At 32.4% G+C, this 15,091-nt stretch overlaps 1 protein-coding gene and 1 pseudogene across 2 annotated transcripts in view; both read right to left on the bottom strand.

Annotated features, from left to right (window-relative positions):
* Positions 1–2,996: 2,996 nt before the first annotated feature.
* LOC140052159 (glycogen debranching enzyme-like) overlaps positions 2,997–15,091 on the bottom strand; it is a 150,515-nt gene continuing 138,420 nt past the window's right edge. For both annotated transcript variants that reach the window (XM_072097595.1, XM_072097596.1), the window contains exons 25-26: positions 5,253–5,340; positions 2,997–4,997 (exon numbers count right to left, since the gene is read on the bottom strand). In XM_072097595.1, coding sequence (XP_071953696.1) covers positions 4,710–4,997; positions 5,253–5,340 — 376 coding nt within the window. In that variant the 3' untranslated portion in view covers positions 2,997–4,709. The remainder of the gene's footprint in view (positions 4,998–5,252; positions 5,341–15,091) is intronic.
* On the bottom strand, positions 7,637–7,754 carry LOC140053090 (5S ribosomal RNA; annotated as a pseudogene).

Genomic DNA, 15,091 nt, shown 5'->3' with positions numbered 1-15,091 from the left:
ATTAATTAAGATTAGGTCCTAACCTTCAACACTAAAATTATCATATTATGGTAAACTTAGCAGATGGTAAAAACAGCGATTGTGTTATACTTGCAAATTAGATTTTAATAAAAAGAAGTTTGTGGTATAATTTTACTTCGCTAAGACAGTTTACCTTGGAATATTAAAACAATGCGTATTCTATTCACATTTAATAATTAATTGTTTTTAACTGGTATTGATTGCTGTGCAAATCATAAGATAGCCAGGGATAAATATTCAATGTAACAAAATGAATAATAGAATAATAATTCATAAAAAAAAACAATTCAGAACAAAGATGACCTTGAAAAATATCATCACATTCATATCGTTATTTTATATTATATAAATTGAAGTCAAATTTGATTGAAACATACAAAGAAATCAAAATTTGATATTGTGAATCCAAAATAATAATTTTAAAAACCCAATAATATTAATAATAATAATAATAACACTAATAATAATAATAATAATTTTAACAACGATATTTAGAAGCACCATCTCTAGATGTATCTAGGTTATAATTCCGTTGGACAATGTGACCCGACTAAAAAATGTCTATACTGCACAACACAAAAAACAGGTAGGAATAGAGTTGAGGGTGTAAATTTTATTTTATTTTATTTTATTTTATTCAATCAAAACCAAAAGCGATAAATACCGCCACTAACAGGTTTGAAACATAAAACAATACAACATCAAAAACGGTTAACAAAAAAAAATATATATATATATATATAAAACATAAATTGGCATGCCATAAACAATTTCAATTAAAACAGGTTATGCAGGCTGTTCAAGAAGTGAACACATAATCGTCCTCTTAAAATAACCAAGTCTATCATTAAAAATATCGATATGATTGCTATTTAGATTATTAAATGTATAAGGTAGTCTATGAAAAAGTCCGCTCTTAGTACAGTCGACACGGCTAAAAGGAATATGCAATAAATGTCTATTTCGTGTACGACCAGGAACATTTAAACTAAATAGTGAAATTAATGAACAGTCATATTTAGAATTTAAAATATTATATAAAAAAACCATATCAGATATCGTTCGACGATTGCTGACAGAATCAATGGAAAAGGCAAAATTAACACAGTTATAAGACAGGAATCGAACAAACTTCCGTTGAACAGTGTCGATTCGACGGGCCTGACATGGAGAAATTGAATTGAAAATTGCGGAACATTATTCAAGGTGAGGACGTATAATAGATTTGTATAAAGATAAAAGTGCCCTGCCGTCGTTCATAAACCTACAATTTCTCCATATTAAGCCCATCATTCTATTAGCTTTTGACAACACATGATTAATATGTGAAAAATTTAATTTACTATCAATAAAAATACCTAAATCTTTCCATACATAAACCATCTCAAGATCATGTCCACTCAGATTATAATTGAAGAGCACAGGCCTTTTTTTAAGTGTTATTTTTTTTGTTTTTTTTAAATTGAAAAAGATTAGACCCACACGGTATATCTTCGAATGTATTATACCAACTTAAACCAGATCCCCTACATAGACAGTATGTATACATTATATTATTTATGATATTGCAATTAAGACTGCACAAAGTTGCTCACGATTGTGGTTCATACAAATTAGGTACGGCACAAATTTATTTTCGTCAAGAAAACAATTGTCTTTAAAACATTTTGATATTAATTTGTTTTAAATGCGCTTCACCATGCGTCTGTAATCTAAACATACGATATATATTCTCTATTTATTTTTGTTTTCTGTTGTTAAGGTCGTCTAACTTCCTAAACAATCCTTTGAATAACATGTCAAATTAATTGTTTTAAGCAATTCAATTCCTAATCATTAAAATTATTAGGAATTGAATTGTTTTGAAATATACTTTAAAAAAAACAGAATAATCATACGAAACAAACTTGTAAAACAGTTTAAGTTTAAGTCCTTGGGATACTAAAACAAATTATTAGGAATAAGCAATAAACAAAACAAGGAATACAAAACAAAAGTGATAATTTTGAAACCATATAAATGTAAAAAGAAGTAAATTGATTACTAATATTAATAGTTTATATGACGTCAATACAAATATTTATGAAGAACAAAATTAATTTGTTATGAATTCCTAAAAAAGAAACTTTAACGTTCATTTTATCTTGGAAAATTAGGATTACAGGCCAGCAATTTGCTCTTCTTCCCACCTTTTCCTTAAATCGTACACGCCTCTTTGTTTCTCACTAAAGACCAATTTACACAGACGAGCAGTAAAGGTAAGCGGTAAATTATGATCTTGTTATTTCTTATAACCATTTACAAACTGACTGGACAACCGCGTAGGATAGATACGTATTCTACATTTGTTTAAAACTTGTTATGAATGTTAAAAAGACATCAGTGTTATGTTTTTTAATAAATAAATACTGTAAGTAAACAAAAGAACACTTGTTTATATTAGGACAATAGGAAGAAGAATGAAATAGACCAAAATATAGAGCTTAAATACAGATCTATAGCATAAATAAACCTCTTCGAAGGATCACAAAATTGTGTGATAAGGGCGATTATGAGAAACGGCTCGAACATTTAAATTTACCATCTATGGACCAGAGAATGTGTTTTCTAAGTATACTTTTTATTATGAAATGTGTGTATGGTCGAATTGATTTTGTTCATGATTTTGTTGATTTTAATCCAAGATATTCTAAATAAGTTATTTTTAAACACAAATATGCCAGAGTCAATAACTAATTATCTAACTCAATTTAATTAGTAAACAGGGTTACATCAGGTGGTTAAAGTCAGTACCGAAAGTACGAACCAACTTTATATACCATCGAGTAAACATTCTAGAAGTAACGCGTGATTTACCGAATTTTGCCCTTACATAAATTTATATATAGATTAGGGAAATAATGTGGGTATTTCACAAGAGCTCATTTGCTTGAGGAAGTATTTTCAATCTAAATAAAATATTAGATACTGAAGAATAGATAAGAGGTTTGTCGATGGTTAGTAGGTTTTAAGTTCAAGTACGATATAGAAGTCAATTAAACCATAGCGATATCTCTATGATTAAAAACAAGCATACAAACATTTAATTCATAACACAAAGGAAACTATTGTTTTCAGTCCATTGCAGTGAATATTTATTAATTGGTTAAAGTGAACAGCAACATAAATAATATTATAGAGTAATAATAATGACAAATGTATAATCAGTAAATCTTAATTGCAAACCCATCATAATTGCACATCTAAATGTTTCACTAATTTATATTTCTAAACAAATCAGGCAAAGAACATTAATTCTAACCGCCCGGTGAAATACTGAAATTTAATTAATTAATTTGAAACGATAAAGATGAGGAAATCTGTGAGACAGTGAGAATGAGAAAAAGTCGCCCCAACCGAGACTTGAACTCGGACCGCCTGCTTGATATGCAGATGTCCTAACCATTAGACCACTGGGGCTTTCATGGTATTGTTCAAACTCGATTGGATAGCGACTCTCGGCGTGGTACGGCGGAACAGCACTAGTTCTCAGTTGTACGTACGCGCACCAGAGATCAAATTGATACGCCCTCATCTTTCAGTATATTTATTCACGAGGCGGGATCTTCAAAGAGATACTTTTATATAGGCCTATATAAACAAATCAGGCAAAGAACATTAATTCTAAACCGCCCGGTGAAATACTGAAATTTAATTAATTAATTTGAAACTATTCTTGAATAGTTTTACTAGACATATAGAATAGAATTATAGTGATTTTCATAGATTAAATTTGTATTGGTTTAACCAGTGGTAAAAGTCAACAAAGCCAGGCGGGGATGGGGTTTGTAAGCAAGCATTTTAACCATCAATTTACACTTTAGATACTCTTTATTCAACACAACCTTGCTGTCAACAGTTACATACATTCTGTGGGTAGCTACTGTAGTATTTAAATATTTAAAGTAAACAACAAATGTGAATTTGTGAATTGATACTTTTATACACTGTTAACAAATGTGTAGCTTTGTAGCTGAAGCTTCGTGGTTAACATGCTTGCCTTCCAATCCCAATCCCAATCCTGACCTGGTGCCAGGGTTGTAACTCACGAGTCTTTCAACTCCACTCCATAAGCCTCAAATGAGACTTCGTTTATAAGCACGATCAATTATAAAATAGTTTATCAAAGAAATTCAAAAAATATATCCATCCTGTAATTGGCGAGTTACTCGCTGTTTGGATACACGTATGAAATAAAAAAAATTAAAAATTACTACAATGTTTCTTTCACCTCAAATCTTATAAACTACATAGAATCTCATCTAAGGATGTCATAAGCTAATTAATTTTTTTACATGCTATTCTACCAATAATCACAACTGCAATTATATTATATGTTTTATAAGCTAAAGATAAATATTTTAATATGTGGTTTTATGACTTGTGAACTTGCTTTAGACGAGCAGTATCCAGAATACGTCTATCTGTTTAACAGCAATGGAAAAACGTTGTATAATGACTACCGTAAATATAAATCGTTTCTCTGTTCCACACTCCAGCACAAAAATGTCACTAAAATCACTTTATTTAAAATCCCCTTCACCTCCAATTAACATTGTAGGCCTAGGAATCACAGATTCTACTTGCCTTTTCATTCATAACCATCACCTCAATCCTAAAATAATTAACTGGTGCATATATCTATTTGTTTAATCTATATTTTCTTTGCTTTTAATAATCTTATCTAAATCATACAAAACCTCTAAAATACAACCCATAGACCATGCCTGAGTTGGACAGCTATCTTTGCAGTAAGCCCCATTCTCATTGGTTAATTCTGGCAATCCTCTCCATGGTGATGATTCTAATGCTTGATGATGTGGTATTAGTGTTTGTTGGACCTGACGGATGACCTCAGCTTGACCTGTGACTGGTAGAAGTAGTTTGCTGAAGTGCAACTTTGCACGTAAGAAATAACCTATAGGCCAGATCCATTCCTGTTTAATTAAATGTTATCATTAATTCTTTCCAAGTATAGTTGAAATCAGGGAGTAACAACCTATGTTCAAATGCTGAACTTTAACCATACTAAATAAGAACTCAGTCCAATAAAAATATCTTACAATTTTAACTGCAGAAATGCAGTAGAAATTAAAATTTGATCTGAGAAATATAAATATTACTCTAAAAATAAAAGTATGAAGGGTAACCTGAAAAAGAAAAAACGCAATAGTGTACTATTAACTACTTACAGGTCCAAGATGATAATTAAAACCCCTTGCCGAGTTTTTGTCTGTACCATCTCTGCCATTGTCATATACACCATTGTATACCCAATCACTATATATATACATCAGAATGATGAAAAGTAGTTAACGAAAATATGAAAATGATTACAATTAATTATGACAAAACCGTTTCCTTTCTAAATCACTTCCAATAACAACTAAATGTCAATCTGAATGTATCAAGTTATTAAAATACAATTGTAATGTTATTGTATGATTTATTAAGGCTTTCATCTAACCCGGCAATAAATGGTACCAGTTAAAATACTAGGTTCAGTTCAACAAATTGTTAATTACACAATATACTAAGGTATTGTAAATAATGAGCAAATGTCAAATACAGTAATCTATTCTGAATATATAAGAATATTATAATTAATTAATATTTATCTCTCTCTATTTTAATTCCTTTGCATCACAACTTTATACAACTTTACAGACGCAAATGAACGAATTTTATGTTTAAGCTTGGTTCCCACTAGAACGTAACGCAAGACGTAAACGCAACGCAAGCGTTTTAACCAATGACAAGCGAAGTTATAGACAGTTAGCAATCACAAGCGAAAAAGCCATCGTTTGTGATTGGTCAATTCGCTTGCGTTGCGTTTACGTCCTTGCGTTACGTTCTAGTGGGAACCAAGCTTAAGTGTTTGTTATGTTGGTATGAACTTAAAACTCCCAAGAATACAATTGAAGTGGGTATGCCAGTAAACGAGATTATTTGGTGCAATTCTTGCATTACATATGAAAATAGGCAACTGTATTTAAAAAAAATATGGTTAGAGAACGGGATCGTTTATATAAAAGATCTTTTTAATAAAGATGCAACATTAAAGTCTTTTTCACAACTTAAAGAAGTGGTGCAAAGAAAAGAATCCTTCACCATAGAATACTTTATGCTTTTTAAGGCAATTCCAAAAGAGTGGATTTATGGTAACTATAACCAAAACTTTGACCAAGTACTTAATTCGCCTGGATTTTACACAAAGAATCAGTTTGTAACAATAGAGTCACTAACAAATCTATTAATAAGGTATGAACTTTTACATAAATATTTCAAACCACCAAGCAGCCAAGTGTACTGGCAACATCGTTTCAAATGTTATGAATTTAATTGGGATGATATTTGGAACAATCTATGCATAGTCTCCCAATACCCTAGAGTATTCTCCACAAACTGGAAAATCCTGAATAATTGTTACCCAACAAACATTTTAATGAAAAAAATGGGAATAATTGAAGATCAGTTTTGTAACTTCTGTAATGCACAATTGATAGATAATATAGAACATTATTTATATCTGTGTCCCAGAGTCTCCTGTTTATGGGATGAACTGAGACGAAATATAATGATAAATATAGAGTTAGAACATGTTATGTTTGGATTTTACGCACAAAGAATGAATTGTAAATATATAAATAAAATTATTTTTATTGCTAAATTCTCAATATGTAAATTTAAACACAGTAACCATAAAAACAATCTTATTAATGTCTTTCATAATGAACTAATCACAAGGAATGTGCAATATTTGTACTAAGATTGGTAACATAATATACGACATTTTATGTAGTTAAATATTTTATGGTTTTTATCATATATCTTGGACTCACTCACTAATTCATGCAACATTCGCTATGTTTCAAGTAAATTTTATGTAACAATAAGGCAAAAGAAACTGTTGAAAAGTGAATTTATTTAAAATAAAAAGCAATGGTAAATGAAAATATTTTGTTATTCAAAATAAAAAGCAATGTTAATATTTTGTTAGTTTAAATAGCTAGTAAGTTGTAATTTACAGTTAAAAGAGAGAATATGCATTGTTAATTGAATATATGTTTGATCGAAACAAATGCAACGGTAATAGTATACTATGATTGTAAATATCTATAAAAAAAAATGAAAAAAAATGCTAAGAAAATGGGAATGTGTTAGAATAGATTATATGTATACAAAGAAGATATCAGTACTAGTAGAAATTATATAAGATAATATCTTACGAAATGAATACAACTGATTGTTCTAATCAGAAGAAAAAACAAACATTGTTACTTGAATATTAGATGTTAAGTAGGAAATTGTATTATTATTGAAAATAACATGTATTAATAGAAATGTATTTTATTTTTATTTTTATTTTATTCAATCGAAACCAACAGCGATAATTACCGCCACTAACAGGTTTGATACAAACAAAGCCAGGAGAGTTTAAAGCACCTTGATTGGTCCTGACATAGATCAAGGGCTTCTCTCGTCCAGTGCCCACCTTGACCAGAGGTCTGAGGCAGATACTAGAAGCAGGGGCTGCCATAAGAGTCAGCAGTGCTGATTTCAAATGCCTCAGCTCCGTATACAGCACCCGCTATTCCCAGATGGTCTCCCATCCAAGCTCTAACCAGGCCTAACGTTGCTTAACTTCGGTGATCTGACGAGAACCGGTGTTTCAACGTGGTAAAGCCGTATATAAAAAGTATTATTATATTATATGAAATGAGAGTATATATTTATTGTTTATTTTGTGATGCGTTCATGAGGGGTACAAAAAAACCAAAATATAGCATCCTGGGGAATGTAGCAAGTGTGATTATATGGAGGTCACAGAGTTGATGTATAAGAATATGAATAAAATAACATGCAGTTCAGAAGGATCTTGTAGTTAACGGAACTCTCGGAATTGTTGAGCGCAAGAGGAAAAAACTGACAAGGGCCATATTCTAGAATGAGGTGGATTTTAGCATCTTTCTATTTGTAAAGCGCATCAGTGCAATTGTCACAAAAGATGACATGTATATGAAATTATGATATTGTTCACAATACGAAGGCACAAAGTGACAGGTTTAATAAGAATATAATGATTTTTCTCGCAAAAACCTGGCATCCATTTATATAAATTGCAAAGTGCAGATGACCCTTGGACAAATGATATAATGGAAGCTTTTTATGAAACTTTTAAAAGTTAAGGGCGCTATAATACATCAAACCATAGTGGGCTCTATGAAAAACCTAAAAATATTGGCATCTATAACAGGTGCGAAAAATGCGTTGGCAACTCATTATTTCACTTATTAAATAATGCATGAATGGATTATAAACATTTTTTTCTATTCTCTCTAGAGTAGTAGAAATTATAAATTTAAAAATAAAGATTTTTTTAGTTTATCCAAAATAATAGGGGAAATTGCGTTTTAGCTGGAAAGCGGGAGATGACTCAAAATATTGGGAGACTCCCGCAATTATCGGGGTTGGGAGGTCTGCAAAGTGTCATTTAAAATACTTCTGTTCATTAACTTTGAATAGCTCGTTTATATTGGGACAGCTGTGCACGTTTTATACCTATTTCGGTACACATAAGATAAGATAAGATAACTTTTATTGATCCTCAAAAATAAAATTCACATGGAACAACTAGGGTACAAAAAATAAAAAATCTGAACTTTGGCATATTCAAAAGTGTCCCCATCCCCCAATAGAGGCATCTACATAATGGAGTTGGCTAAATTTATATATATCATAGATATTATTTTCTATTTAGACTACATGGTATTTTAGTTAAAAATAAACACCCCTTCAAATATACAACACACAACATGAATGCAATTTAATGTTGTCTAGGATGTGGGTTTTTTTCATAGGAAATCTTGACAATAAGGAAGTAAAGTAAAAAGATTACATTGATATGTCAAAGTTATGGGAGCTTAAGTTATGGGAGCACAGTGTAGCTGAAATACTTTGACAACAACGAGTAATCACACGCAAAAGAAAATATTATTATTAATGAGATTTCATTTCAAACTTTGTCAGTCCAATCAGCAGGGTAGATGCAGGATTTTTCAAACAAAAAAGCGCTAAAATAGCATTAATTAATTTTAGCTATCAAAAAGGGTGACTGCACACTCTAGGTGCAAAAACCCTGGATCTACCCCCTGATAAAACATTTTGTAATCTTTAGGCACTAATAGCATTGTCTAATAAATATGGTTGAATCATTTAATACCTTTAAGAAATTTGAGCTACTAAACTCAAGGAATTCCTGTCATAAACACGCTAAAGCAAATCATCAACTTTAAAGACAAATCAGTAAATGTTTATGAGTAGTAAGACTACACATTTGGCATTAAAAATATGCTGGCATTAAATGTTACTATGATACAGGAATAACAGAGAGGGCATAATATGATTGACTGTGGCACGCATGCAAAATAATAACTTATTTTTATTTTATTTCCCAACCCAACCAACAGCAAAAGAAATTCGCCAATAACAGGAGGGTAGATTCATAAATAACTTAATAAAATAAACTGGAATTTTATTTTATACATTTATATTCATTTCATGCAATAATACTGAGTATTTTTCAAATAAATCAAACAAACAAAAAACAAACATGTTTTTGAACATTTTTGAATAACAATTTCCAATTGTATAGCACCATCGATCATTGCTCATGGCGTTTATGTTACACTTTTTCACCTACAGGTTTTTTCAACTACATTCCCCTTCCCTAATGGTCATGGCATATCAGTGCTGCCAATTCTAGGGCTCTCTCGTTCACAACATATTATCTTATTCATTTGATGACAAATAATTAGTAGTAACCTTTTATATTACTATCATGCTTTGATTATCCACTTATCAAGTAATTTTACACTTTTACATCTTAAAACAGTATTTATATTTGAAATGATATAGGGTTTCACTAATTAATATAAATAGTTGGATAAACCTGCATTGAATAATCCAAGAGCCAATGGTTATAGAAAATGCGTGATTGGCATGTCATACAATATAGTATTGTATAATTCAGCTGTATAGTAATTAATATGCGAAGATGCATAGCAAGTCATATTGTATCGCTACAGGGAGAGGTTTAGTTAGTGTACTTCGAGTAGGCAGTCGAGCACGTTTTTGTTGCCGGTATCAGGGACTACAGGGTTAGTAAAAGTACCACATTGTGGGCGAATCCATAGAGCGGTTGTGGAATACGTTTGTTAGTTAGCTGATCGTTAACAGTGGCCTTCTCTGTACAATCCACTCCCGTATGTACTGTAGTTAGCCGTTGCGACGGTGAGTAAATTGTAACTATAGCCATTAAACACCATAATTGGTGTATTGTATTGCACCGTACATGCTTCCCAAGATCAGCCAGTCTCCCTTACCCTGAACGTTTAAAACGCCTTAATCTGATGTCCATTAACAATCGTATTAGGTATTTATGTATTAATTTTGTTACCAAATGTATTTACAAATTATATGATGTTAAAGTTTTTAAATATTTATCTATTAATTGCAGACATGTTAATAACCTTAAGTTGCGCAATAAATTTATAGCCCGGACTGATTTATTTCATAACTCTGTCTTTAATTTTTTTGTTAGACATTTTAGAGATCTTCCTGCGGATCTCTGCGACCAACTTTTAATTAATATAAACTGTTTTAAGCATAGCCTTAAGAAATATTTTAATAATCTGTTTTAATCTGAACATATGTATATTTTAAAGATATTTTCTATTCTATCTTTTTAAATTAACAATTTTTTATAAAAACCCATTGCTGAATTTGATAGTTTTATCTCAATTTTAATAGAATCCATGTATTATTCATTTTATGTAAGTATTTCGATGTGGAGAGCCTCTCGACGGTTATTTTTATTTATAACTTTTAGGTTATCCGGCCTCATTGACTTACTTTTGTATTGTTTTTTTTGTACTGTTCTGTATATTGGCGAAATAAATGATATGATATGATATGATATGTTAATTGTATGGGCATACCATTTAGAACTTTGGGTTATTTTATTTTTAAAGACTGTCTGGTTGTTAGTGTTTGGTTGTTTAGGACGGGTGGTGAATGACTATCGTCAGGCTATCAGCATTGTCTCCAGTTGAGGTCGTCGATAGGTAGCGTCAAGTAGAAAGATTGTGAGTAGAAAGATGAGCGGAGCTATACGCATCTACTGTAGATTGATAGAAGATAGGTGACGGAGATGTACGCGTCTAGTCTGTGATTCATTTATTGGAATGAGTGGTAGATCAAAGCCAGATGAGCGGAGCTGTACGTGTTTAGTTATTTATTGTCCGACTGCCTGTCGCAAGTATACCCACAAACTTTTGTTTATTAATATTTATTGTACTATGGATGGCCATGTTGTAGTGTTTTAATGTTGTGATCATTGACGGGTATTATGTGACATTGGCAAGCATCCTATGCTTTCAACGGTAAAATGCAGTACAAAGAGGCAAATCAGAACAATAAATAATTAACTTATTGTGAGGGCGTGTGGCGCAGGGTGTTGGATGTTGGACTACTGATCGTGAGACCGAGGTTCGAATCCAACTCTCGCCGCATTGCTTGTAACCTTAGGCAAGATACTTTACTTACGTTTGCCTCTCTCCACTCAGGTGTATAAATGGGTACCCGGTTAGATCAAGACACAACTTTGCGCTGATTACTAGCTGTATAATGGGAGTATGTTTCCATACGTGTTTGATCCACACAAAAAACTGGCTGGGGTAATAATGTTCAGCGCTAAGAGAAGCTTGCTTGTAGAGCGCTATATAAGAATGAACTATTATTATTATTAAATAATACGTAAATAAGATAAAGCACAATTTTACAAAATAGCTCTGGGAACTAAAAAAAGGCCAACAGCCATAAGTCGCGTGCTCTCAGAAAAAAATGAACTTTCAAAAAGTAATGTACTTTAAAACTTGTCTGTAGTTCAAAACGTACAGAAAAGCGATAAAACGCAGTGATACCGGACAGACAGACCGACCGACCGACATAGTGAACTATTGAGTCGCGTCCACCCACGCGACTAATTGTCTGTACATCAAAACAGTTCAAAAAGTACAGAAAAGCGATAAAACGCATAGTGATACCGGACAGACAGACAGACCGACCGACATAGTGAACTATTGAGTCGCGTCCACCCACGCGATTAATTGTCTGTACATCAAAAAGTACAGAAAAGCGATAAAACGCATAGTGATACCGGACCGACAGACAGACCGACCGACATAGTGAACTATAGAGTCACGTCCACCCACGCGACTAATTGTCTGTACATCAAAACAGTTAAAAAAGTACAGAAAAGCGATAAAACGCATAGTGATACCGGACCGACAGACAGACCGACCGACATAGTGAACTATAGAGAGATATAATTTTGCCAAGTATAGTATTTACTTTGTTTGTATGTATGTTTGTATGTATGTATGTATGTATGTTTGTTTGTTAGCCCGATAGCGCCTACAGTTTTCAAGTTATCCTTCTGAATTTTTGGGTGTATATAGGTATATACTTTCAGACCATGCCTATTGAAAATCAACAAAATCGGTTTATTAATAACTTCACAAATAACAAAAATTATAAATTATATTATTTTCAGACCGGCTAGTGTTAAAAGATAGGAGACAATTTTCAAAAGCTGGCGAGCAGTCTTAAAGTAACGAGTGTACTGAAATTGCATTTTCACGAGAGTTATAAATTGTGATTTGTAATTTTTAAAACATAATTTGGTTTAATGTAGGCCTACAGGTTTTTTGATACGAGTAGTTTTAAAAAGCCTATTTATTTTCAAATTTACCCGTTTGTTTTTCGCGTTGCTGTTCTATTGTTATTCAAATTAATCTATTGTTAGTTAATAATTAGTTTTTTTAGTACCAGTGTGTGTCCATTCTGTACATAGGTATATACTTTCAGAACATGCCAGTCCCAGTACACCTGCACAATCTTATTTGCATAACAATGCACGGCATACCAAACCGACTACGATGAAGAACGAACGTAACAAAGAGAGCTATTAATTACAGAGAACAACGTTGTGTACGCCTGTTTAATGACTATTATCATACACACTACTGAGATTATTTTTGTTTTATACTTTAAAAAATGCCTCGAACAAAAAAGAAAAGTGCAGATCAACGGAGAAAAGAATCGAGGTCATGTATGGCCAAGACTCGAGATAAGGAAAACACTGAGCACAAACAAGACAGACTGGCCAAAGTAAAAACGAATGTTACATGATCCCGAAGTAAGGAAACAACGGAAGAAAAAAGAGAGACTGGCCAAAGTAAAAACGAATGTTACAAGATCCCGAAGTAAGGAAACAACGGAAGAAAAAAAAGAAAGAGAGACTGGCCAAAGTAAAAACGAATGTTACAAGATCCCGAAGTAAGGAAACAACGGAACAAAAAAAAAAAGAGACTGGCCAAAGTAAATACGAATGTTACAAGATCTCGAAATAAGGAAACAACGGAACAAAAAAATGAGAGACTGGCCAAAGTAAAAACGAATGTTACAAGATCCCGAAATAAGGAAACAATGGAACAAAAAAAAAAAAGAGAGACTGGCCAAAGTAAAAACGAATGTTACAAGATCACGAAATAAGGAAACAATGGAACAAAAAAAAGAGAGACTGGCTAAACTAAAAACGAATGTTACAAGATCCCGAAATAAGGAAACAACGGAACAAAAAAAAGAGAGACTAGCCAAACTAAAAACGAATGTTACAAGATCCCGAAATAAGGAAACAACGGAACAAAAAAAAGAGAGACTGACCAAACTAAAAACGAATGTTACAAGATCCCGAAATACGGAAACAACGGAACAAAAAAAAGAGAGACTAGCCAAACTGAAAACGAAAGTTACAAGATCCCGAAATAAGGAAACAACGGAACAAAAAAAGAGAGACTGACCAAACTAAAAACGAATGTTACAAGATCCCGAAATAAGGAAACAACGGAACAAAAAAAAGAGAGACTGACCAAACTAAAAACGAATGTTACAAGATCCCGAAATACGGAAACAACGGAACAAAAAAAAGAGAGACTAGCCAAACTGAAAAATATGGTTACAAGATCCCGAAATAAGGAAACAACGGAACAAAAAAAAGAGAGACTGGCCAAACTAAAAACGAATGTTACAAGATCGATCCCGAAATAAGGAAACAATGGAACAAAAAAGAGAGAGACTGGCCAAAGCAAACCAAAATATAAAAAGAACTCGAAATGTGGAAACTGCTGTTGAAAAGCGTGCACGACGTGACAAGGTGCGTGAGAATGTGAAAAACCAGCGTCAGAAAAGACACTTAAGCATTACAAGTAGTGCAGAAGTAATTGCTAATTTTTCATAAACATGTGAAAGATGCTGCTGATTATATTTGTTGTTCGTGTCACAGATTATTATATCGGTGTTCAGTAGTACAATTTAAACCACTGAATTATCAAAAGCTGAAAACAAAGATTTTTAATGCTATTTGTGGTTACAGAAGAACATCAATGGATAATAAAGAATGGATTTGTCACACATGTCATAAATTAATGAAAAATGGGAAAATTCCATGTCAATCCAAAGCCAACAACTTACAACTTGCAGATCCAGCCTCCAGAGTTGAAACATTTAAACCCACTTGAACTACGACTTATTTCTCAAAGAATTCCTTTCATGAAACTGGTAGGATTACTATGTGGAAGGCAACATGCAATCAATGGTCCTGCTGTAAATATCCCAGCAAAAGTGGACACTGTTTGTCAGTTATTGCCACTGAAGTTTAAACGGAGAAGAAAATATTAAGTCATATTACATGTATGATTATGTAAACCCTCAGAAGGTTCTGTCGGCACTTCGGTGGCTGAAAGAAAACAATCCACATTACAAGAACATTAACATAAATCAAAACTGGACAGTTGAAGCGAAAACAGATAATAAGGAACTCTGGAAAGCAATGACCTGTGCTGATAATGAAAGTAATTTTTTTCCGGATCAAGTGGACCGTAGTGACATTGGTCGTGTTGCTGATGAT

Source organism: Antedon mediterranea, chromosome 6 (assembly GCF_964355755.1).
Source record: "Antedon mediterranea chromosome 6, ecAntMedi1.1, whole genome shotgun sequence".
Classification (NCBI taxonomy): domain Eukaryota; kingdom Metazoa; phylum Echinodermata; class Crinoidea; order Comatulida; family Antedonidae; genus Antedon; species Antedon mediterranea.
Note: the sequence above shows the minus strand (reverse complement) of the source record. Positions and strands in the feature narration are given on the sequence as shown.